The 26,518-nt window shown below is 40.8% G+C and overlaps 2 protein-coding genes across 20 annotated transcripts in view; both read right to left on the reverse strand.

Annotated features, from left to right (window-relative positions):
• LOC104933033 (B-cell lymphoma/leukemia 11A) overlaps positions 1 to 1,951 on the reverse strand; it is a 61,358-nt gene extending 59,407 nt beyond the window's left edge. Inside the window, exon 1 of the mRNA XM_027274101.1 lies at positions 1,828 to 1,951. Coding sequence (XP_027129902.1) covers positions 1,828 to 1,951 — 124 coding nt within the window. The remainder of the gene's footprint in view (positions 1 to 1,827) is intronic.
• Positions 1,952 to 3,796: 1,845 nt separating this feature from the next.
• rims1a (regulating synaptic membrane exocytosis 1a) overlaps positions 3,797 to 26,518 on the reverse strand; it is a 107,938-nt gene continuing 85,216 nt past the window's right edge. For 3 of the 19 annotated variants that reach the window (XM_027276024.1, XM_027276021.1, XM_027276018.1), the window contains 16 exons: positions 26,417 to 26,476; positions 23,616 to 23,693; positions 22,260 to 22,349; positions 20,954 to 21,037; positions 19,318 to 19,374; positions 18,949 to 19,017; positions 15,195 to 15,304; positions 14,143 to 14,261; positions 12,497 to 12,657; positions 12,177 to 12,391; positions 10,301 to 10,333; positions 9,129 to 9,294; positions 7,429 to 7,541; positions 7,093 to 7,194; positions 6,774 to 6,913; positions 3,797 to 5,871 (listed from right to left, as the gene is read on the reverse strand). In XM_027276024.1, the coding sequence (XP_027131825.1) occupies positions 5,653 to 5,871; positions 6,774 to 6,913; positions 7,093 to 7,194; positions 7,429 to 7,541; positions 9,129 to 9,294; positions 10,301 to 10,333; positions 12,177 to 12,391; positions 12,497 to 12,657; positions 14,143 to 14,261; positions 15,195 to 15,304; positions 18,949 to 19,017; positions 19,318 to 19,374; positions 20,954 to 21,037; positions 22,260 to 22,349; positions 23,616 to 23,693; positions 26,417 to 26,476 (1,816 nt within the window). In that variant the 3' untranslated portion in view covers positions 3,797 to 5,652. Of the gene's footprint in view, positions 5,872 to 6,773; positions 6,914 to 7,092; positions 7,195 to 7,428; positions 7,542 to 9,128; positions 9,295 to 10,300; positions 10,334 to 12,176; positions 12,392 to 12,496; positions 12,658 to 14,142; positions 14,262 to 15,194; positions 15,305 to 18,948; positions 19,018 to 19,125; positions 19,146 to 19,317; positions 19,375 to 20,953; positions 21,038 to 22,259; positions 22,350 to 23,615; positions 23,694 to 26,416; positions 26,477 to 26,518 lie in introns of those variants that run through there. The other 16 variants (XM_027276033.1, XM_027276029.1, XM_027276044.1 and 13 more) reach the window with 16 other exon arrangements.

Genomic DNA, 26,518 nt, shown 5'->3' on the forward strand with positions numbered 1-26,518 from the left:
TTCAGGATTTTGTGTCTGGATTATCTTCAACAAAAACACAAGAACCCTGAATCAGTACATTCAGTCATAAATGATTGATTCACTCTAAACTGAGGACATTTAGGAGAAGCTTATTGATGCATTTATGAAATGAAGTCACAGCTCAGTTCTGAAGAGTTTGTCAGTATTCAACAGATATAAACTTTGATCTGGTAGATAGTAGGTGTGTTGAGATATGCCAGAATTAATGACAAATATGATATTTAGGAAATGATCATGGTAAAAAAACACATGAGAATACCATGTAAAAGTTAAAGATGATGCTCATTTTTCTCTCAGGTTACTGTAGATATAGAGATAATATTGTTATCATGAATTCTTTCGGCCACAAAAATCATGTAGTGAAATCTGATCATCTCTAGCAGAGCTTTAAAATTATGCACACATTTTTTTAATATTGTTGAACAGGTTTCATGATGATCGCTTCCACATGAACGATAGCAGACGTGACTCCAGTTCATTTTGTCTTTGCTCAGTGGTAGAAGTGCTGTTTAGCTTTTTGCATTAGGCGTCGGCTGAAGAGAATAAATAAATGTTCATTAGTTTCTAATTGATTCGCTTGAAGCATCATACAAACAGTCCATCTCTGATCACTCTGGTCTACTTCAAACCATGTTCACAATGAATGTGGACGAGCTTTGATTGCCTGCAGGGACTAAGTGCTCTGCTTTTCTTTGGAAGAATCAAAAGCTCTTATTTACTACCATAGAAAACAACATACTGTACTGCACAATACACAGTTCAGTATACTTCCAATGCTGTATTGTAGGAAAGGACACATTTTTGCATCTTCATCATCAACGTTCAGTTTTTACACTTCATTGTATTCATTGACACTTTATTTATTTTTGTATTTATTATTTTACTCTGTAAATGATTGTCAGCACAACCACGCACTTAGCTGAGTGCAGTGACGCTTAGTCCCTTCCACTGCTTTCACAACCAAATTTAGTTCACAATTTTCACCACAAGATGGCAATAAAGAGCTGAAAACGTTTCTCTGAGCTGCTCTCTGGACAGATGATACAGAATATGAGCGGTGTGGTGGGTTTATGTTTTATGTATCTTATATTCACATGTGTGTTGATCTATAGTTAGGAAGATTTTTCCTCCTCAGGGACAAAAAAGTTGAAGTTAAAGTTCAAGTAATTTAAATAATGAGAATAAAACATTTACAGGTAGAATGAATGTTGAATGTTTTTCCCGCTTTCTTGGCCCAGCTGTTAGGGGTCCACAGAAGTCAGCAATAATCATGTTCATCCTGATAAGCACATTTTGTTCTGAACCAAAACTCTCTCCATTAAGCACCAGAACATACACAACATCAAATCACGGAAAGTTCAACATCACCTGAGAAGTGCATTGGATCTAGAGTAACTACGAGCTGATGTTAAAGTGGATTTCCACGTTATACCAGGACCTGAACATAAATCGTGATCTGTCATGGACCTTAAAGGCAAATAATAATAGACCAACAATAACTATATAACTCAGAAAGAAACGATAGCCTGGAGGCTAATGATAAAACTAATGTTAAGTAGCCAAGAGGGTGAGGCTCAGCGGAGAAGCCGCTGACTCTCAGTTTACATGTGTATATAAGAACAAATAAATCTTCACATACACTGTTGCACACTGAAGCATATTAATCTGCTGTTTTTCACACTTTCCTGTCTATTCCTACACCGACACCTTTCCACTAGTAAAAACTAAAGTTTGCAGATTGACTCATAGAGGAAAACACTCTGTCTATTGATTGGACCTTCTCTGGATGGCTACAGAAGGACTCACCTCTGCCCTGGTCTGTGTGGTTTGGACATGGTGGTGCAGGTAGGAGGTTCGATCCCAGGCTCCTCCAGTCAACCTTGGCTCCGAACTTCAGCTCCTGATGGTCAGGCCTGAGCCTTGCTGCCATTGCTGTGTAAGTGACTAAATGAGTGGGTGAATGATGTAAAGCTCTACAGAAATAGTGATAGTTCATCTCTGGATCCATGATTAATGCCAACCTTTGGTGAGTCATCTGTGATGAGGAAAATCACTCCCTCAGGCTGCAGAGCTTCCACAATTTTGTTGATTTTTCACTTGGTCATGAGAGCTGCAGTGGTTTTCTTTGACTAATATTGTTTGGGTGGATGATTCAGATTCTGATGAGCTGATGGTTCAATAACCAATAAGCGCAGCATGATGTCAAATGTCGAAATTACATTTTCCTGTTGATGTTACCTGTAGGAATAGGAAGTCCATCTCTTTTGAGTCAGGGGTCCAAAATAAAAGATGCCTGATGAGTCATGTTACTGTAGTGTGATGTGTGATTATTTATTTATTTATATATTTCATATTTTTAGACCTGCCTCGGGTTTTTCCTCATTCCTTATAAAGGGTCGGGGATGGAGTGCAGTTTTATTGAGTGAAGCAGTTTGTGTTGCATTTTGTTTGTATAAAAAGTACTGTACAAATACAGTCTGATGTGTGTGTATACATTGCGATCCTCTCAATAATAATATATCACTTCATGTTTGTCTGTTAGAGGTCATTTGTCCTTGTTTCACATGATAGAAATAAAAAACGAAATAGGAGCCAACCAAATATTTTATCTATTTTGAACTCTCTAATGGTTATGGGAGGAAAAATATTTAATATGTATTCAATTTAAATCTGTAACATGTTCATTGCCTTTGAGTACACAGAGTAACATTCACTGTATCAGTGTTTTGACAGCGAGATGTCTCGACTCTCTCCACAGGGTGGCAGTAGAAGCCAGAGAGGACTACAAGTGTCAGTCTAAACTGGAAGATGATGGAGGATTCGCACAGAGCTGCAGTAGAGTGATGCAAAATAATCATAAAACACCACATTATCATATAACATAAATCATTATAATATTATGTCCCAAATACAAATACAAAAGTAAGACTAGGTTAATCCCATGGACCCCACAGCAGCTCCTTTTATTCTCTTCATCTCCTTATCATGAAATAAGCGGCTCCAAGAAAAAGCTGAAACATGTTAAAAGGTTGACCTTGTATTGTTCCAGTGTGTGTGCACCGTTAAAAAAACAAAAAAACATCACTATCACATTCACCATGTCAAAAAGGATCTCAAGTCACAGACTCCACAATACTTTGAGACCAAAAAGAAAAAGCCATGATCTTCTTCCACACAGTCTTTTATTTGTAAATAATAAAAATGAACTCTTGAATATAAAACATACACATCAGTAGAGCCACATCTGTTATACAAACAAGAACTGTTGCAGTGAATACTTAGTCTTTCGTCTAAAATTGTGGTTTGGGAGTGGGGAGCCATGGGCTGTAAACAATCAGTATTCCTGGAGTAATACTGACAAAGGAAAGGGCAGTCGGCCACACCGCCAAGGGTTTCAACAGAAACATCCGCAAAATATGTCTGCAAAATCAGATTTCTTATTGGCTTTAGAAGTCCAGTCCAAACCAATAGTAATAGACGCGGGGGCGGGGTGGGAAGAGGGGGGTGAGGGGGGTGGTGGGGGTTTACGGAGAAGAAAGTAAACTTTGCTCCAATTGGTTCTGCTTTTTTTTTCTGCAACTGGGACGAGAAAAAATGAAAATAAAAATAAAGGCCTATTAGCGCCCCCTCGTGCCTCAGCGCCGCTCAGCGGCTCGAGCACATCCACAGGACGCAAAGATTCCCTTCAACGAGACCAGGAATGTTTGTGTGTCAGCGATGTTCTGTCTGTTCATAACTTAGGTTCAAGCTGCTCGTCCTGGTTTGTATGTACAAGGTGTGTGTGTGTGTGTGTGTGTGTGTGTGTGTGTGTGTGTGGTGTGTGTGTGTGTGTGTGCATGTTGGTGACGGGTGTGCAGTCAGATACACTCTTTTTATATTCATATATCTATATCTTTATAATTTCTGTCAAACTCATAATGATACTTCATATACATTTAGCTGTTATACACACATTCTCTATCTCTGTCTCTAGCCCCGACTGTGTTAAACTACAGTTTAGACACCTACACCCTCAGATACGCCAGGGGCTTGAGTATGCTCAGTACTACAGAACAGCACTGTTGTTCAAAGGGTTCAAAACCAAACCAAACTAACGAACAAAAACAAAACTGAAACAAAGAGAATTTTTTTTTTCTGGAGACTTCGTAATATGTATATTTAGACCCAGAGTGGTAGACGTGGCCTGGGCGGAGTTGATCCCCTCCCCTATTGGTCCGCTCCTGTTAGGGGAGGGGGGGGGGCGGGGATGGCTTGGCTTTTCTCGATTTGTATTCATATTCAGTACGAGCAAACTGTACAAGAACATGCAACATACAAGCTGGCCTAAAATTATGTGGAACTAACACACATAGTCTAGTCTTTTTTTCTGTTTTTGTTTTTTTGAGAATTGTTCCTTAAATTTGTCTCGTCTTCTATTTTACAAAAAAGTAGAGAACAAAACAAAAAAACGAAACAAACGGAACGAAAGAAACGTGCATGCAGCTTTGGGGGGCCGGGAGGGGGGGTGGTGGTGGTGGTGGTGGTGGGTAGGAGTGGGGGTGTCCCCGAGTCATGCTTGCTCCCTCCTTACAGGGGGAGTTTGAGGGTTCAGGAAGGGGGAGGAGACCAGGGGTGTTGGTGGGGTGAGGGTTTGAGGGGTTGGGCGAATGGTGTTTGGGCGAATGTGACCTGACCTTTATCGTCGGCCGTTGGTGCACCGTCGCTCGAAAACCAAACGTACACGTACACAGAGGGAGTCTGCACCTTGACGGTGCCGTTCTGAACTCTGGGCAAAACAAAGACAGAAATAAAAAAAGTTCCAAATGAAAGAATAAAAAGCAAATAGTCGATTTGGCCTCTATGTTCTTTCGTCTTTGTTTGGACAAAGAGCAAAACCTTTTGTTCGCCTCTGTCTCGATAAAGGAGTCAAGCCTCTCTTGTGCTTGCTTTCATACGTCACAACAAGGCTGAGAATGTGCACGTGCGTGTGCAGGTTCCCTTCACCTGAAGAGGAGACAAGACCGCTGCCCCCCACGTGCTCATTTACAACGATACTGTTACCACGGTAACACCGGCAGAGACAACAGCCGACCTTCTAAGCGGCGGTGTAGCTGCGTCGGTTTACTACCTCCTGTTTACGCCGCTCATCCTTGTGGCATAGCAGTAAAAGCTCTACTCTGATTGGCCGGAGCGCTACTAGGTGGAGGACTCCACTTTGATCGGGTGCTCTGATAAGGGCCTGCACACGGAAGTTAAGGAGAAAAATAAAGAAAGAACATCAGAGGAGAATGTTGGACGGAGACCTCCACCGCTGCAGCTCGGAGGAGAAAACAAAGAAAGCAAAGCTTTGAAAACAAAAAGGCATACGGAGGAGGAAGAGGGAAGGTGTGAGACGTGATTGTCAGACTCCAGCTAAGCTTTGATTGGCTAGTTCTGTCTCTCCCTCTCTCTCTTTCTCTCTCTCTCTCATTCCCTGTCGCTCCGTCTGGCTTTTCACTGGTTGACCGAGGGCTTCTCGTCGTTGTCCTCGGGGCTGTGTTCTCGCCCTCTGCTCAGTTCTGGTCCAGCAGCTGTGGTCCATTAGTTTGTCATTTAAGGGATACTCTGGGGGGGTTTAGGGTGGGGGTTTGTTTTGTGGTCACCATTCGGTCACTAGGACCGAACGCCTGGTGGCGGTCCTGAGCTGTCCAATGACGTCTGAGACGCCAGCCGCGTAAGCGGAGCTAATGTAGGGTCCACCAATGAGGACGGCGGAAACAGTTTGTACCAGCCAATCACCGTGCTTGAGAGGTCCAGCTCCTCCAATAGGATCTGTGCTACACCCATGAAACATTTGTGGTCCAATCGTCCATAGTCGCCCCATACTATGACCTAGAGGAGAGAATGGGAGAGATGAGTTAAACTGGTGAGCACTGAGCACGTCATCAACGTGTTTATGAATCATTTCTTCAGGGGCTTCAACAGGACCTGACTCAGATCTTTAAACTCTTTTAGACAGACTCAAAGTCAATAATGCAGATTTGCTTTGAAGTGTTTTGAGACTAGGTTTGGGTCAGCTTCCGGTGTTGCTGTTCCGATCCATTGTACGAGCTTAAACCAGTTTGATTTTGTGCAAACTAACTGTTGTAGCTGTTGCGAACTAAATTGAGACAGCGAGCAGCTCTCAGCAATGTCAGCCTTTTTATGAGCGCTTGCTATGTTTGCAAGGTTTATCCACTCTCGTTTGTTAATACTAACTCCACACTTCCTGTATCTGTTTCAAATTAAAAGCCCTCTGGTATTTCACTGGACACAAACCCTTTATTTCTCAACAAGGCTTGTACTGTAAAACATTTGCAGGAATATATTATGGAAGGTGGTGCATTCCTGGTTCAAACCTCTGCCGGGATATTATTTTAATGAAGATGGTTAATAATTATATAAGATCTGTGTCCACGCAAAGCAGGTTTTTGTCAGCATTTGAGACAAGAATCTTCTTTGCTTTCCACTCCCAAGTCAATTCTCACAGCAATTAGGTCTATTCAAGTCTAAAGTCTCAAGTCTACAGTTCTGGCAGAGAGATAATTACACTATAATGTGGTCATTTTCTGTTAAACCAGGACCTAAAAGATTCTCTATTGCATGCCGTAAATCAGAAGAAGTTTCTATTTAAGTCTTTTTATAGACATTCTCATTACAAAGTGAGCAATGGTTTGGTCGTTCAGTCTGTTTAAGGCTAAAGTGTTATTAGGTACACCCCCCTGCCCACCCACCCACCACACGCAGAATATTACCTGAAGCACCTTGCCCTGGGGACTCTCATCAAAGAGCAGGTGCTGCTGGTAGAGCGGCTCCAGGGTCTTTCGTGCAATCTTGGTTTTCTTTTTGGCTTTGCAAGCTCCATTATCCAGCAGGTAGACCTTGACATAGGGAGCTGGGGATGGAGGGATGAGGTGAGAGGGATCAAACAGAGAGAAAGAAGGTGGACAGATAGAAAGATGGAGAAGAAGAAATGGGAGAGAACAGCTTTGTTGGGTTGTGCATGTGTTTGAGTTCAGGCCTCTTTGAGGGTTGACTGTGTGTGTGTGTGCGTGTGTGTGTGTGTGTGGTTACCTGGGAGGGATTTGGAGCCTGGTTTGGAGGTAAGGCCTCGTGCCCTGATCACCTCAACCTCTAGCTGGCCTTTCTTATCCATCAAACCGATCTGAACGTCACCTGTGTGTGTAAGAGACACATGCAAACACACATACAAACCACATTTAGACACACAGAAACTATGTCTAGCTTGCCCATTTTAACTCTTCAGCTCAGTGTATGAAGCATGTTAACAAAAGATGAAACATGTTCTTCTATTTTTATATATAACATATTTTCTCTTTGAGTTTGCATTACAGATGTACGATGCTGGGGTTGGGTCTGTGCTGTGGAGTTGATGGAGCCATCACTCACCCATGGCGGGCGTGGCCAGTGTTTGCCGGCCAACCAGCTGACCTGGGCCTAAACCATCCAGGAAGTCACTGAACTGACTGTCGGCACCTAGCCGCATACCTGAGAAGATCAGACTGACACACACACACACACATTATTCAACAAGTCATACACCACTACTCAAAACACATAGAAGATGCCAGATGCAGTGCATAGTTAAAGGAACAATATGTAACTTTGTTTGTAACAGTGATGTCCAGGGGCTAAACTGCTGCAGGTCAAGTTCAAAACACGGGAGAGTGCTCTTTATCACGTTTAGGCTCATGGAGCTTTTTAGGTCAGGCATAATCTAACGATAACTCTATTGATCTACTTTGTTAGACTTCTTTTATGGCCATAGTATGTTTTATATCTGGCAACCCAGAGGGTCCACACGGGCCGTGTGCGGGATCATACCGGATCAAAACAAAAGAAGAAACATAGTGACTGTAGTATTGTTGTCAAGAAGCTTGTATTTCAGTTCATCATGTTTCATGACACAGCATGGTCATTTTAACACTTAATACAGTAATAATAAAAAGTAAATACATTATTTGAAAAATGTGATTATTTACAGTTTTCAAGTCTTCCTTAGCACATGGTCTAATAATGGATAATAATAATATCCTTTATACTGAGGGTAGCAGATGTTTATATTTTTAAGAGCAAACTTTTTTATATTTATCAATTTGTCTGTTTATTTATTTTCATCTGTTACATTATTTTCACTTTAATTTATTTACTTAGTTGACTGTCTATTTATACATACATATTAATTCATAATATTATTATTTTATTATTATTATTATTATTATTATTATTATTGCAAGATGATGAGATAGTGCTTCCTTCCTCAGTTTGTGTTGTTTATAACGGAGGATTATTGTGTAAAACACTTTGTGTTACATTTTGTTTGCATGAAAATTGCTACACAAATAAAATCTGACCGACTGAATCATTTTTAACGCAGTGCTGCCCAAGGGGTTGAAGGTCATGGCCATTCAGTGTTGGTTCCTGTCTGTAATGTGTAATGTGCAGAGACTCTCTGGATTCTCTGAATGTTTGAATGATATTATGGATTGCAGATGGTATGAGAATCTTTTTGCTTGTGAACTGAGCCCTTCGTGGATGCCCCTTTCATATCTGATCATGATACTGTTATCAATGTATGTTTCCAACGAACCTGTTTACCTGTTTATGGAGTCTTTTGTTGCTCCTGTCCTAACCTTAAAGCCATTTAAAAAAAAAAAAAAGCTTTTCTCAATTTGAACATTTCTAGTGTATTCAGTCTAAGGTAGGTTGAGATGGATTTTCAAATCAATGCTTTTATTTAAGTTTTACACAACGTCCAAACCTTTTTGGAATCGAGAGTGGTAAATATGTCAGTACCGTGGTAAATTATTTTAAAAGTTTTTATCTAAAAAAGGACGTTTTTATCCATATTTATGTCTTTAATATCAACTAAAATGACATTCCATGATCCATATTTATGTCTTTAATATCAACTAAAATGACATTCCATGTGTACCAAGCAGGTCTTCTTGCTTTTGTTAAGTTCCTGGTGTCTTATGTTGTTAATGTTATTAAAATGTTCTCTTTAACTTTGTCTTTGTCAGGTTTTCACAGTAAACTGCACACAGCCCACAAAGCCCTGTATTCTGCGATCACACGCGTGTACGTACTTCCCCTCAGAGCTGTAGCTGTTCATGCTGCCATCAGTCGACTCTCTGCTGGCCTGCCGGTTCATGGCCGTCCCTCCCCTCGGGTACTCCACGGCCATACCCGTCTCCACACTCCTCTGGATGCTGCTGCTGCCGGCCTTACCCACCTTCTTGCCCGCTGTCGCCTCTGTGACAAACACAGAGAAGATGTGTGAAACAATTAGACTTTGTAGATGCCATTTAGACAAGGTTCTCAGTTATCAGGTTATCATGTCATACCTACCCAAAACCCTGACAAGCCTGATAACTATAGGCTTATAGAGGTTTATCTGTTTATTTGCAGGCCATCCCATGCAAATTCATATTCCATGGTGACCTCACCAACATCCCAAAACATCATTTCTGTATAAAATAAATACATGGCAATCTTTAGGATGATAATTGCGTAGAAAATCACAAAGGAATTATTTCTTGTTTTTTTTAGGTGATGAGGTCACTGCAGGAAGATAGTCAGTCAACCCTGGAGTTGAATGTTTGGTAAGGATGTAAAAGGTAGAACTCGGAGGGTTGAAGATTTAAAGGAGGAGTTCAGGTCTTTTTAAAGCCGGCTGTTCAGTCCACACAGAAAGAATACCAGTGTTTCGGGTTATGACGTGAAGATACTGAGTCAGATTTAGTTTCTTTTTTGTACGTTGCAGCAATCAGACTACAGAGAAAAATATTCCTGACTCAGCCGGGCTTCTTGTAGAACTGAACCATCCCTTTAACACGATGATGACAGGAGAGGGTGGAGTAAGGAAGCGTGCCGCAGACAGAGTTTAGGAAGAGCTGGAGGTGCTGGAGGAACTACGGTCTGACAAACAGAGCTGCTCTTCCTCTCTGTGGCTCTCTCTGCCTGAGTTTGGTCTATTCAGCCTGCATCTGTGTCTCATAAAACTTTACTGCTTAACTTATTCTTTAACATTTCAATGTAATTAAAATAACTAAAGTTACATCCAACAGCTGCTAAATAGTGTATTTTTTACTGTTGTATAATATAAAGCCATGCTGCTTTATCATGCACCAGCGATGAACCTTTATGGCACCTCAGAGATGTCACCTTTAACGTTTATGTCACGTTTACTTTTATTCCTGTCTTACAGTGTCTGACTGTCTTCCTTTCAAACTGTCTGTCTGTCTGACTACTGCTTTACCTTTCTGTCTTTCCGCCGCCTTACCCGCCGCCTCTGAAATAACACACATAACAACAAATCCAATAAACAACAGCATGAGAAACAACAGCAACACTGGAAACGTGTAAAATGATCGAAATGTGTGTTACAGCTAGAGGCTGCTGCAATGAATGTACAGTATGTGTGTGTGTGTGTGTGTGTGTGTGTGTGTGTGTTTGTCCTTAAGTGCCACACCAGTGTGTTTCTATACAGACAAACACACATTAAAATCCATAAATAAATTAATCTATTATAAACATTTAACATGTAGAGACTCTTGACAATCAAATGAAAAATACTCTATAAATATATGACGTGTATTGTAACACACTGTTTCTCAAACTACGGTACTAGTACCACTGGTGGTACTTGGAGGAATCTCTGATACATATATGTTTAATGAAATAAATTAATTTAAAAACATATTATACATATCAAAATATGACAAAGTTTCTATTGAAAATAAATGATAAACCCGCTGGAATGTAATTTAAAATAAGTTTTGCATTTCCTGAAATGTTTGGTTTCAATATCCTGCAACTATCTCACCCATTGCACGCATACATGAGCTCAGATATGGTTAAAAAACAAAAAAAAATCATGGCTCCTAACAGGAAATATCAGAAGGACCACTTTACTACAAATTAGCTCTGCTTCTTGAACTGGTTTCATTAAGGATTCAGCAGTCAACAATAAATAATAGTAGTAAATCTGCCTCCTGTGTCAACTGTCTGCAGCTGAAAAGAGTCAATCACTGCTGTATTTTAACATCAGCAGTTGTACTTTGATTTTCTGAGGAGGTACACAGTGTAAAAAGTTTGAGTAACACCATCCTAGCATCTTTTTGAGAATATTTTGACACCTGTTTTTCAGTCCTCTGCTGTCTGCAGAAAGGGGCATCATACTGCTCCTGTGCTCATCACATGCATTTGATTTCTACCAGAGATAGACAGAGCACCAGATACAAAAAGGAATCGCTGCACCACAAGAGTAAATATCTCGATCGTTATGTATCACAAATATTAACTTAATTTTAAGACATTCTGTAAAGGGAAATGTGAATAAATGCTTGTTTCCATCCAACAGTTATTAGAATATTAGTTGGTTCACGAGAAAAGCAGTAGGTGGCGCCAGTTCTTCAGTCAGAAAACCAGAAGAAGACAGCGCAACGAGATGATGTTGATTCAAAAAGTGCCACTTTATACAGAAAACAAGAAGTAGATGAGACGATTGTGTTTGTTTCATGTATTAATGTTACATCAGATCTGCGTGGTGCCATCATGGATGGACTGTAGAGCCGTGGCAGCCATGACAAGACCTGACTTAAATGGTTACGTCAGAACTTATTTGGAAAAAGGTTTTCCATTAGGTAAGAGCTTTAACTCTTTTTGAAAAAGACAAACTTCAAGCAATTTTTGCCGTTATTTTACAATCACAATATGTTGATGTATCCAACAGCCTCTGCCGTCCTCTGGGATTGTCTCGTTTTTCTAGAATCAAAAATGTATCCACATAAAATTCTACATATCACGGCTTTGAGAATTTTTGTTGCTTCAGCTCTACTGATTTTATATTAGCCTTTTAACTTCTTCCATCATCTGCCAAAGCCAAACACTGAATGATTTACCACACAATATAAAGCAGACTAGATGCTGTTCGAGGCTGCCAATCTTCTTGGCGATGGTTTAATTATTTACAGTAATCACACTAATGTCTTCAAATGATTGTGGAGGTGCTTCTTTGAAGGAATGACAAACACAGCAACCTTCACTGAGGGTCTGGTAGGATGAGTAGACCTGCTATCTTGTGTGTTTCTTTCATGTGTATTGTGTGATGATTTCTCCGACTGATCTCTGACCTGTCTGGCTGAGTTGCGAGGTACTTCGGCTGCGTCTGGATGGCAGGATGGCGACAACACGTTGACTGAGGCTCGAGCGCCGCTTCTTGATCCCGCTCCCGAGGCTCCCGAGCGCTGTGTCTGATTGGCTGCCGTCAGTGTGCTCCATGCCGTAGATCTCCCCGCTAACGCTGGTGCTCTTTATCATGTGGCGTCCTGTCGCGCGCATGGCCCTGCTGGATTATCACAGTTCACAGAGACATGACATGATGTCAAAGTTCATTTCATAGGACTTCATAATTCACTGAGAGCAATGATACATAGAGAGTGACTGTGGGTACCTGAAGCGTCCCCGGGGTCTCTCTGATTGGATGGACATGTAGCTGGTGCTACTGATGCGAGAGGCACTGCTGGTTCGAGAGATGGCTGACACGTCGCTGACATCACTGTCTGAGGACTTATGGGAAACATTCTCACTGCTCCTCCTCTGGTCCTTGTAGAGCTGCGGGAAACAAATGTCACAGGCAGTGTTGTTGGCACATAAAGTATATAAAGCATATGCTGAAAGTTAATTAATTTAACGTTTACTAGTAGGAATTCTAATTAAAGATATCTACAGTTCATGTCTCACTTGTCAAAATCGTAATTCATCACATCATCAACAGACAGTGTAAACACAGGTGTTACCAGTGACACTAATAAAGGTTCAGTTCCATTTATTGCAGCAGAGACTTTCCAGTGAGCCGACATGCAGCACAGCAGCACCCTGACCCTGTCTGACCTGAATGGAACAGGATCTTAATTAGTATCAATGTGTTGACCTGACTATTTCATGTCAAAATGGCTCTGTAACTTCATTCCAACTTTTACCATTGACAAAGGCCCTGCCCTATTGTTTTCACATGTTACCAGGTCACCAAACTCCACCTGTACTGTACATCTGTACTTTCTGTACAAGCCCCAGGGTCCTGCTAGTGTGCACGATGACTCACTGCTGCCATGGCTTATTATGACGTTTATTGAACGTTAGCCTTCGTTGATGTAATTAATTACACCTGTGCTTCCCTGCAACACTGCTCTGAAAAAAAAAAAAAGACCTGTATGATAGTCAGGGAGATGTTGGCCTCTCCATACCCACACACAGCACTAAAATAAAGTCGAATTAGGCACATCAGTGAAACACCTGTGGGGTGTGTATGGCCTTCAATAGTTGTCATAATAATGCATATTACAATAATAACCTTATTAATTCTGGTAATAGGATTAGAATAAAGTGTTTTTTTTTATCTCAGCTATTATAGCATATAATTAAAGAGTTCCTTAATTCTCTTTCTTTATTTGGACACGTTCCTGCCTTTAAAAATAAAATATTGAACAAACTAAAGTATTAGTTTAAAGTGTAAAAGGCCAGAAGCTATTAAAAATCTCAAAAAGAATAAAACGCCTCATCCATATTGCAGCATTACTGCCACTTTCGGATGATGAAGTTGGCCTGTGTGATGATCTACACCGTCGGATTTAAAACCGTTTCACGTCCAGTCAGACAGGGGACAGTGCAATGCATCACGCAGACAGCACTGACACAGTACGCGAAGGAAAAAGTGGAACTACTGGCATGTAGACATGTGTGAAAGTCAGGGCATCGCCGTTAAACTGTCAGCGTTCTGTAAGTTAGGGATAGGAAAAAGCAGCCGTGTGGATTACACACTCGTGTATTTGAAGAGTTAGGTGCATTCTTGAGTGACTGCCCAGTTGGAACCAATTCATTTTATTGAGTGGTCTTCACCATTTACGGTAACATAATTTATTACTTTCTTAGACAGTAAATGCAATTCACTGCGATGCACTTCAGCAACATTATGGCTCGTGCTCTCTGGCTGGAACCCCTTATTGTCCCCCTCCATTCTCCTGATGAGTTTGTTTTAAAGTGAACTGTCAGGCTAAATGAAGCCAGAAAAAATAAAAGAAAGAAATAGTTGTGGCTCACCTCCCGTTTGTTCTTGAGGGATCGGTCCAGGTCCTGTTGGCTGGAGGTGGAGGCGGCTGACACCCGGTTGGAATGAACCCTCATCTGGAGCTGACGAACACACTCCTCTGCTACCAGGGCTACACACACACACACACAAACACACACACACACACATGAGAAATCCCAACTTAAACCACTCTGCACAATTGACCCTTATTGCAGCACAACAAAAGGTCACACAGCACACAAAGGACTTATAGCTAGCAGAGAGGACACACTAACACTGATGTCACCTTTCAGTATACATGCTCTGACACTCATCATTTGAAAAAACAAAAACAGTGATGACCCCGACAGATAAGAATAATAAAATAATCTTAGTCATTCAGGTCAGACAGACCAAAAGCAGCAGCAGGTGTAGGACTGAGTGCATTTCCAACAGTTGGACAGTGAAATAGAAAGATATGCTCCATGCCTGTGCAGTCAATTTTTTTTCTATCTTACTGTTATTACAGCTGAACTCTGTGGATACATTTACGGGCCTCCCAACCTGCACAGTGGAACTTCTCCAGATGATCCAGAACGCGGCAACGCGCCTGGTTTTCAACCAACCTAAAAGGTCACGTTACCCCGCTGTTCATGGAGCTCCACTGGCTACCTGTAGCAGCCCACATTAAATTCAAGTCTCTAATGCTGGCTACTGATAAAGCAGTCTCGGGACCTGGACCATGATTCTCTGTGAGTAGTACTTATTGCTGCACTAACATGTCCTTGTCACACTGTACCTTGATCGTTTCCCTTTCTTTGTAAGTCGCTTTGTAAAAAGACAACTGGTTATTTTACACACTATTTTTGTGCTTGTCGTCATTAGCTGTGTTTCCATCCAAATGTTTCACAAACTTTAAATGGAAATGCAAATGAATGCTTGTTTCGATCCTCTACTGTTATGAGAATATTATTCACAAGATAAACAGTAGGTGGCGGCAAAAGGTAGAGTAGCAGTCGACAGATAGACACACACACACACACACACACACACACACACACACACACACATCGTTGTTAAATACCTTGTTCTACGGTGCTGCTCTTGGGGGGAAGCTGTGGGAGTTGCCTTACTCTGCGGGCTGTGGAGGACGTCACTGAGGAGGAAAGAGACGAACCACCTTGGAGGTGGCCCCTAAAACAAAATAACATGATAATGAAGCAGACAGAGAAGAAAAAAACAAACAGAGGGAGAAAGTGGAGAGACAGAAGAGGAATGAACAAAATCAAAGAAAAAAAAAGAATGAGGGGGGAAAGAAAGAGAAAATAAAAATAAAGTCAATATATTTGTGATTGAGAACACACTGTTCACTGCAGCGCCGGTCACTTGCTCATAGGAGTTCACATTTATTAATTTAATCCTATTCACACTGTATTATTTTGACCTTACAAGTGGTTGAAATTCACCTGAAGGGACACAAAACACTGAGCAGAAACAGATATTTACCAATGGAATGTGCTGTCATTTACTATTTCAGGTATTCAGATGTTTCACATCCAACATAAAAATGGCAGAAATGAAGTGACAGAATACGACTCGAGGAAGAGCACCAGTCGCGGAAATTAAAGAACAGCAACAATATAATAGTGACAACATCAGTGGCAACAACATATCAACAAAAAGCAAGGTGAAGCAAAGTGAAGCTTGTTCAGGGGTCGATGGTGAGCGATCCTGTGGCAGGAAGAGCAGCAAATAAAGATTTAGACGGCGCAAGAACACAGAAAGAAGGTGGAAGCCTTCAAGCACAAATCCCACCAGATCTGCAGACATTCATTCATCGTATGACATTTTACTGGCCTCAGAATGTGGCAACAAAATAAAATTACTGATGCTAAATCTGATAATTATGTAAGCAATGGTGGTTCCTTCACTTGTTGAAACACACCAAGTCTTAACACTTAACACAACACTTACACGTCCACGTAGAAACACAGATAAACAATGACCTTTGAGTGTCCACGCAGTACACATATGATAAACACACAAACACAGGACAGCAGCGGCATCTGAAGTCGTGATGCGGCAGAGACACGTCAGAGACACACACACACACACACACACGTACACAAACAGGTCAAAGTATGAAGGTTTGGGGAAGCAGCCTTGTCGTATTCCTCTCCACCACAGTTTCTAAAGTCAAGAAGGATCTGCCTTTATATCAGCGGGTAAGAAAAGGAAGGGTGGGTGGCTGAATGGGGTGGACTCATTCAAGGGGAATCCCCTCACCAAGGGGTCGCAGTGGTGTCTTCTTTCCTCTGGAGCCTCTTAAGATTGAGGTGGGCTTGAATCTGGTGCACACACACACACACACACACACACACACACAAATGTGCACACATCACATTGTGCCATACAAACCCAAAGCCCAGCAACACAGTGTGTGTGAGCAGCAGCATGCAGGAACAAAAAAAAAAGGGGAAGATAGGGTTGAAGAAAGATGGGATTGAATAAAGATTGGGTTGAGGAAAGATGGAGGAGGGAAAAAAGCAACAGAACAAATAAATAAAAGTTCATCAAAATCATGTTAAATGAAACATTAACTTAACCTTAAAGATCCAGTGTGTCAGATTTAGAGGGATTGATTTCCAGAATATGGCAGAAATGAAATATAATTCATAATTCTGAGTGTATAATCACCTGAAATTAACAATTTCCCTTACCTTATCTTAGAATGAGCCTTTTTATCTTATCTTATCTACTTACACAGCGGGTCCTCTTCCACAGAGCCCACCATGTTGAACCATCATGTTTCTACAGTAGCCCAGAATGGACACACTAAACACTGGCTCTAGATATGGCGTTTTACACATTTTGCAGCCACCTTGGTTTCTCCTTTACGCTAGAAAGGAGAGAGTGAGGCGAGCAGGTTGCACATCAACTAGGTGCCACTAAATCCTGCTCTACACACTGCTCCTTTAATCAACATCCTGCTTGCAGGTAGCATTAACCTGAACCAGTCATGACATGGCATGGTTAAAAATCCTAACCAGACATCTCAAGACTGAAAATGACCTGAGCTGCTTTAAAGCTCACCCATGTCTCCTAAAAACTGCATTTATAGACTACTAATTATCAACAGCAAATCTGTTTTCAAATAAATATCATGGCAACTGAAGCATAACTCGTTTTTATGCTTATGTTTAGGCAACCCAAAGCCCTTGATCTAGTTTAAATAAAGATGGTGGTCTTGGTTTAAATATAAAAGCAGTCAACGCTGGCTTGAAGCTTGACGTTAGCAATGATTAGTGGCATGGCAATGTCGGCCTGACATGACATGCCTGGCTTTGGAAAAACATGGAACATTTGGTTGAACAAAACCCAACAGATGATGCTGACAGGTCATATTAGTGTAATACATTATTTTGTCTGTGCTGCCAAGGGTCAGTAAATGGCAGCTTCAGGTGGTTAAATAACTTTTACTGATGAGTCATACAATCAGAACACCTCCCCAACAATCAATGGGAGTTTATAGGGTCTCTCTGGCCATGGCCAGGCAGAGGTCAGTCACTATTTAATGCCTCAAAAGAGACATAAACTAAAAATCTGAAAACGCCACCAGCTGCCAGCATCTGCTTATATCCATCTGTTTGACTTTTAATATCCAATGAGGTCCATGATTTATTGTGTGTCTACTGTAAGTGAATGTCAATAATAAAATGGCTGCTTCAATCTAAAGCCCCATTCAGACTGGATGTATTTCTCTCTGGGATGTGTGGTGATGATTTTAACATGGCCTGAGCTGGTCAGTGATTCTATTGCTGTCTGGGGTGTGTGCACTAAAGTTCAGAAGATTAGAATCTTCTAAATAGTTTTGGAAGAAGGATAAGTCAATAAGAGAATGTTTAAAATAAAACTGTTTAGTCGACACACCCACAGTGTTACATGACAGTAGAGAATACTGTGGTAGCTATTATTTCCCCTAGATCAGGGCTTTTTTTTATGACAGTGTAACCCAATCCAAGTAAGTAATATTTTGTGTTACAGCTACAGATATGTAACACCAGCAGTTATGTCCTTAAAGGTTCAAATGCTTCATTATGTCAACCAAAAAAGCCAAATCAGCTAGCCATACAGTATCAGTACAATACAGTACAGACATCCCTGCCCTAGATACTCTTTTACAGATTTGTGGCAGGTGATTTGAAACTCTTAAACAGTAGTGTATATGGGTAAGTTTTCATTTCCACCCCAGCAACAATTAATCATAAACTCAGTCCTGTAAATTTAAAGAGGCGTGTTCTCATATTTTAAAGTGGATTTCTGAGTTATTTCCATGTCATTTTTGTTTTTTTTATCAAGTTGGTGTAAAATTTGACTTTGTGTGCAAATGTATGAAATCAAATGTGTTTTTTATAAAGCGATAGATGGAAACACACTTACACCAACAGATTAGTGGAGTCAATGTGATCAATCAAGGCCATCAGGAGTCCATTAAAGCTCATGAAATGTGTTGTTGTAATGCAGATCATTTGCACTGGATTACTTTGATACTTTTTTGATTTCTTGGAGGCTTAATGGACATTTATTTGCATTTATTTGGTATTTCAGAGATAATGACAATCACTGTAAGTCACAATATGTGTTGCGTTGTGAGTCAAATTAACACTGTGAAAAATAGAGAGATAAATAGAGATTGCTTCTTCCAAACTCGTGAGTGGATTAGAAAACCTACCGGCAATACACACATTTTAATTTTTTGTTGTCATTTCAAGCTCCTCCCATCAGTGAGCTCATACATTACTGTTTGACATGTGCTGAGCATACAGTACATGCCTTACCTGCCACTGTCAGACAGCTTCCTGCCAAGAGTATGACATTCAGGTGTTTCCAGGTGTGTCCGAGGCTGCCTGGAGAATGGTGGATGAGCAAAGGGAACAATACACAAAAGAAAAAGAAAAAAAAAAGATGGATGGATGGATGGATGAGAGGATGGAAGAGAGCATGATGGAGGATACATCATTTAGAGGCTGACTCTGTCAGGGGCCTGTCATTGGCCTTATAAGTTTATGATCTGGAAAACAGGAAATAGGAGGCTTGCTGTGATGGATGGTATGATGGTGATATGAATAAGGGATGTCACCCACTCATGCTTAATGTGTAACTGTGTGTGAGTGTGTGTGTGTGTGTGTACACGTAAGTGTGTGTACCTCTTCTTTGTACTGAGGTGAATTAAAGTCTCTTGAGAGGGAAGCAGCATCCATATTCTCCATTCACGGACATGAAGATGACAAGGATGATACATGTACCGCCACCAACCCACACACACACACACACACACACACACACACACACACAAAAGCACATGAACACACACAGTCATACCTCTGACATGAATTATGGACATCATGAATTCTAAGTCATTGCTGAGCACTAAGTCTTGAAAAGGAGAGACTTCTTAAAGACTGAGAGGAGAAGGCGAGCACACAAAAGCTGCAGATGCAATTCCCAGAACAAAAAGTACACTCGGAAAGACTGCAGGAAGCAAACTCAAGGCAGGATTTCACACCATAACCAGTACAAACTACCACGAGTTCAGAGGAGCACGAACCGGCCAACTAAAAAACCGTGAAGGAAGGATAGAAAAGCAAGAGGACAAAACTACGGCAACAACAACCAGGAACGAAAAACTACTGCTACAACTCTTGGCAACAAATTGCATAACCAGAAAAAACACCACCAACAAGCTGAAAAACCATACAAGTGATCCTTTACACAATGTGAGTGACAGCGTATGAAACAAAGTAGAACTTGTCTGTGTCTGTGAGCCATTCAGACTGTTATTTTGACAAGTTCTTTATTGTGTATCATGTTCACTCTCACTGTGTCCAGCTCATTGACCACAAATCAGGAGTTCAGGGATAGCGATGGGAAATCGCTAAATCGCATGAAGTGAAAAGAATAGCTTGTTATTTTATCTTGTATTTGTTGTGAAGTTAAATTTCAGTTATACGCTAAGTTAGTAATAGTAGAGTTTAACATTTTGGGAAAAATGCTCATTTGCTTTTCGTCAAGAGAAGGCCGATTCTGAAACATTAAGAATATAGACACAGCCTAAATCCCTAATGACTTGAAACATGTGTAAACAGTTAGCCTGGCTATGTTGCAGGTAACACAGTCCGCCTACAAACAACTCTAAAGCTCACTAATTAACACACTGTGTCTTTTTCAGTCATTCAGACTTTTAGACAGAGCCAGGTTAACCTGACCTCAAGTCTCCTGATGGAAACTTCAGATTTAATAGACAAATATGAGAGTAGTATGGCTCTTCTCATTGAACTCTCAGCAATCAAGTGAAATCAAGTGTTTATTTCCCAAAATGCTAAACTATTTAAGGAAGTTTAAATTTCAAAAAGCAGCCAGCCTTTCCTGCTGTGTTGAATTCAGTTACACTTCTTTATGTGATACAAGATAAAGTTACTCGCTACACTTTTATCAGAGTTGGAAAGAGTTGGAATAATTTAGGATGCAAATTCACTACCAGCTAGTCACAGAACTAGTCAGCAAAGAAATTGTTAGCTGCAGGTAAGAGGTAGAGCTTGACATCTGCCTGAACCCAAAAAAACTCGAATGGACCCAGATTTGTTGGGTTTGAACATGTTACATTACTGAAAAAAGAACAAAAAAAAACTTGGGAATTGGTGACATATTGGGCAGTAGTTTGCTCCTTTTATTACAATTCAACAAAAATCTTTGGGCCTTCGGGTCTGGGTCACAACAGCATCAGATTTGAAGGCATAAGTCAAGCTCTAAGAGGAAGCAGTTGGGGGGTCCACAAAGGGGTACCTGTCATCTTCAGGGGAAGCATGTTGGATAAGAATCCTGGGACTTGCTGGACGTCTCCGGGGCAGGGAATGGGAGAAAGATTTTCTATGTGTACACATACAAAATATATCACCCATATGATCAAATCAGCAAGCCATTAGAAATTCAGAAAGTCTTGCTATTCCATTGTTAGGTGTGCACAAAGTGAAAAGCTGTCTGAGTCTCTTTGTGCCTGCCATGGCTACAAACATTTTTTGCCCACTTGGGGGCAGTGGAACAAGCTGTAAACGCAACACTGACATAAAATTACCTTACAAAGGTTGATGAATGGACTTCTTAGCACACATTTACCCATTTACACATCCAGCAGACATGGAGCAACATTTAGCAAACTGGAACTGTGTTTCTAACCAGTGCATAAAAGTCTGATTTTAGCTGTTTCGATGACCAACTCCTGATGGAAATATCTGGGATCTTTCAAAGTTCCAAAATAAACCAAGTCAGCACATGACTTGCAGACTTGAGATACCTTATATCACATGGCCTGAAATCAACAGGATGAATCATAACATTGCCCACAACTTTCACTGTATGTCATATACATGAGTATTTTAATAAATTAGCTGTTATTGTTGAGCTATAGTTGTTGACTTAAATGAATTCAAAATTAGTCTTCGAGGTATTTTGATTGCATTGCGGAGCAGAAATTTTATTTGGATCAAGCAGGAGAAGTGTTCTAACGATTCAGTCTTAATAAACAGACCTCAGTGACAATGGAAAAGGTTATGCTGGACTGATTCTAACAAATGAGACGCAGAAGTGGTTTAAGTGCATACTAAAGATTAGGCTATGTAAAGCTGAGCATGTAAGTAAGCTGGTTGGTAAAGTGATCTGTCTTTGGATTTAAGTCAAGATGGTAAGATGTACAAGAATAGGTTTACTGGATTGGTTAGCAGGGTCTCAATCCCACTTGCATCATACTTTGATGGAGTTGTCTCGATAGTGATATGTCACACTCACTAGAGTTGAACAACTCTGAAACTGAATAAATAAAATAATACTTGCTGATGGATAATCTACTCCTGTCAGTTCTAGAAAATTGTTGCACCTTCATATACAAATTGAGAATTGTGGCAAAACATGGAAGCTGCTGATTGGAAGAGGAGAGTGATGGACAGCAATGGGGTTCTGGGTAGAGTGAGAAGGGGAAGGGAGCTTAATCATCATTTAGTGTAGGGGAGGGAAAAGAGCTGCAAAGACCAGGAAAGGGAAAGATCAGAGACTACTGGAGCACTACAGGAGGGGTGGTGGGGACAGAGGCTGGTACCTTTCAGTCTCTGGTGAGGGGGCATGATTGTCTGGAGTCAGACAGTTGGCACTAGCGCTCCTAACCCTGTCCAGAGAGGGCTGCAGATCACTAGAGGCACCACAGCACAACATGCCATCCAATGGAGGAGACAGGAGGAGAGGACAGAAACAAACACAAAGAGAAAAACAATGGACAAACAGAAAGAATGTTTTAAAAGAAAGTCAGAAAGTTAGATTTCTAAAATCATAATGCTAGTCTGAGAACTAAACCATGACTGACTGGCTGGATGGCGTAAGGATGGGAGCGTCTTTCAGTTGTCATGGTTGTAATGAAGATGGGGTATGGTGTTTTGTGATGGCAAAAGGTTGGAAGGCTCTCTGCATTTTTCTACCAACCTGACACCTCTTCTTCTCATATGAGTAACTGTAAGTAACAATCTGCACGCATATGTGTGTGTCTTACCTAACCGTCACCTCATCTGTGAACATTACAACGCGGTGTGTGATGGAGCGGCACGTTGCCGTGACCATGCGCGATCCCGCGGCACAGCTTATCTTTTGACATGCAAGCAGCGTGGAGCTAGTCACAAGATCAAAGTTTGGAAAACAGCATGCATTTGCAAATGAAAGAAAACAAAAGAAATGAAGCTCAGATTGGAAACAAATACATGAAGCTCCTGCTGCTGTAGAAAATACTCACATAAAAAGGAAGTCCGCAGGCATATATAGATCACAAGTTTGCTTGTCTTCTACTATAAATATGAACAGTCTGGCATGTATCTTGAGTCTAATATTGGAGATTATCAAGACTGACTACAGTAAAAGGATTATGTGCTTCTCCACAGGCTGAGAAAAATTCACACTGGCACCACGGAACGTCTAAAGGCCTCAGTATGCTTCAAACAAAGTGGTGGAGTCTGATCTTCTTTGTCAACTTTCCGTGAGTTTTTTGAGATTCTGATTCATTGTATCAAGAGTAAGCACGCAAACGACAAACTGGGGAGGCAGTGTAATACAGCATACTGTGTACTGGCAACAAACATGGAGCCATATTTGTTCCAAAGTGCAATTGTGAAGTGTTGTGAATTTGCAACAACTCTGATTTGTTGTTTGATTCTTCCCCATAGCAACAGTTGCAGAGGCTCATGGGTACTGTTTTCTAGCCATCTGACATGCCAAACTGATTAACAAAACACGATTAAACTTGACTGGCCGGGAATTATCCAAAAAAGTAACACTGAGGTGGTTGTTTCAAGAAAATAATTAAACTATTTGAAATGCAGATACAGAATGGGGAAAACCACTTTGACTTCCAGGTATAAACACTTTTATAAACACCAGCTGAAGCATACTGAACCCTTAGCTATGGACTTACCTGTTTGTGTGTTTGTGGATACCATTGAACAAAAGTGGCATCTTAGGTGGCAGTGTGTTATTGTGCCTAGTAGATCTCCTGATGTTAGCATGCATGCAGCAGACAGAAGTAGGATAATAGGAGGAATGGGCGGAAGAAGGAAAAAGAAAGTGTGGGAAAGTTTTATAGGTCAGAAAAGTTGCCAACTTAACCAGTGATTTTATTTACCATGCAACATGTTACTAGGCTTGTAGTAACTGATAATGTAATAACGTCCAATAATGTAATACTAGCTGATAACATAAAATTATTATGCTATCGGCACGTTATTGGCAGGTATTGCATTTTTTGCAGTGTAAGCAAGTGGAAGTACAGTAGCGCATGACAGGCATACAAGCATCAAAAGCCGCCACTCGTCTCTGACACCCTCTACTTCAAACACATCCATGTGTATAGAGAGGTCTCATTATGTTTCTATAAGGGAGGTGTGGTTCTATCAGCAGAAGACACACACACAGATGTGATCTCAAGTGTGTAACTTACCTTTTTTGGCCTTGTGCTCAACTAGCTATCTAAGATCCATGTGCAGGTGATTACAGGTCATGTGATGTGCAAATGTTAAGTCTTGATATTTGAAACTGTATCCGGATAGAAGTGCAGAGACAAGACTCATTTGAATCAAGAGGCACAGACAAAATTGGCACATATCACACAAGAATGAATTCTTATGGATGTTTTCATAACACAGTAGCTGAATGAGTATTTTGTGTTGACTTTAGCCCTAGAACGCTGCACTGTGGGCTTAGCTGTAGAATAGCAGCCTGTTAAGAATGAAGCGCAGTCTGAACACAAGCATGGTCCTGTAGTGTCCTCTTGTGGATCTGAGGTAGCAGTACAACTAAACGACTAGCTATCATGGCTTCTTATTCCTCCACCTGCTACCTTCCTTACTGTCCACATTACCCATAACTATGAGGAAAGTCATTGTGAATTATTGTGTCAACAAATCCCATGAAAAGACCAAAACTACCTACGAATCGATCCAAATAACAAGTGTGTGTGTGCGTGTGTGTGTGTATTCAAAGCCTGATGTATGCCTCTAATGTTGCCTCAAAACATATAAATCTCTCTCAACATTCATGTCTCATTAATGCAAGTTACTAACTTAACTTCTTCCCTTGAGTTTTTGGCTGCTGCTGTGGTCCTGCACATCGTCCACTACATATATTATTTATTTATTCATATTATTATTGCTACCATATCTCCAAAGGAAGTGTGTCCTCGCCACCGTCACCAAGTGCTTGCTCCTGGTGGGATTGTTTAGTCTCTGTAAATACTATTATAAAGAGTAGACCTGCTCTGTATGGAAAGTGTCATGAGATAACTTTTGTTACGATATGGCAGTATATAAATAAAACTAAAGTGAATTGAATAAATGAGTCACACAGTTCCTTCATTACCATGAACACACACTGTAGTTTATTTTGGCTCAGTCCCACATACTCACTAGATTACCAATTGTGGATGAATCCACATCTGAAAATAGTCCCCAACAAACTATTTACCCATGTTCGAGTAACATGTGGTAATGCTACAAAGCTCTTCATGGTCAGACACCATCATGTCTTCCTATATCCTTTAGTCTCCAAAAGTAGATTGGGAGCCAGAGCTTTCAGCTATCAGGCTCCTCTTCTGTGGAACAAACTACCATTTTGTGTTCTGAAGGCAGACGCCGTCAACACTTTAAGAGTAGACTTAAGACTCTCTTTTCTGGTGGAGCTTATAGTTAGAGCTGGCTCAGGTGTGTCCTGAACCACTCCTTAGTTAAGCTGCTATAGGCCTAGACTGCCGGGGGACTTCCCATGATGCACTGAGCTCTTCTTTTCTTCTCTCTCTCCATCTGTACACACTTATGCCCGATCAATGTGCTAACTTAGCTTCCTCCCTGGAGTTTTTCTGCATTCTCATCTCGCAGGTTTTCATGGATCATGGCTACTCTGAGATCAGCGATTGGTCGAGCCTGCTGCTGTGGTCCCGATGACGTCTGCTACATATACTACTATTATGATTATCATTATTACGGCAGATGGCCGTCCACCAATGTGATGGGTTCTGCTCGAGTTTCTCCTCACCACTGTCAGTGCTTGTTCCTGGTGGAAGTGTTGGTCTCTGTCGATAATATTATAAAGAGTACGGCCTAAATCTGCTCTGTATGTACAGTGTCGTGATATAACTTTTGTTAAGATTTGACTTTATTCGAAATTTTAAAAACAAAACTACAAACTCCAGACAGTTTTTCTTGAGATGTCGAGAAAATGATTCTGTCTGGGATAACCCTACCCATTTCAACATAATGTCATAAATAACTTGAGATCTCAACTTAGCTTATTGTCACGAGAAAACAGAGGAAATAAAATGTGTGAATGCATGGCCACTTAGGGCTTCTGTAGTTTTCAAAGATATGTTTTCAGAAGAAAAAAAACAAGTTTGGGGTTGAGAGCCGTGAACATGTTGGAAAAGTATTGAGAGATAATGAATGAAGAGACAATGAAGACTGTTGTATCATGGGACTTGTTGACAATAATAAAACTATCGACTACTATTCTATTAATGTGTGTTTTGGCTCACACTGGAGAGAACATTATTTAACTATTACTTTCTGTATGCATTTTAAGTGACACAGTGTCAGTGGGATGTTTTCTCTCTTTCCTTTTCTAAACAGCTGACGGTCGATGGAATGAACTCTTCTGATAAAAACACATGAAACCACAACTGATCACAGAACCCAAATGTAAACAGTACGTCATGATTGGCCAGTTTACCTGGTGTGTAGGCACTCGGCACTTTTGCCTCGCATTGACTGGTGGATCATGATGACCTCACTGTGGTTACCATGGGGATGGATGACACATGAGGAAATCAAT

This window comes from Larimichthys crocea, chromosome III (genome assembly GCF_000972845.2).
Source record: "Larimichthys crocea isolate SSNF chromosome III, L_crocea_2.0, whole genome shotgun sequence".
Classification (NCBI taxonomy): domain Eukaryota; kingdom Metazoa; phylum Chordata; class Actinopteri; family Sciaenidae; genus Larimichthys; species Larimichthys crocea.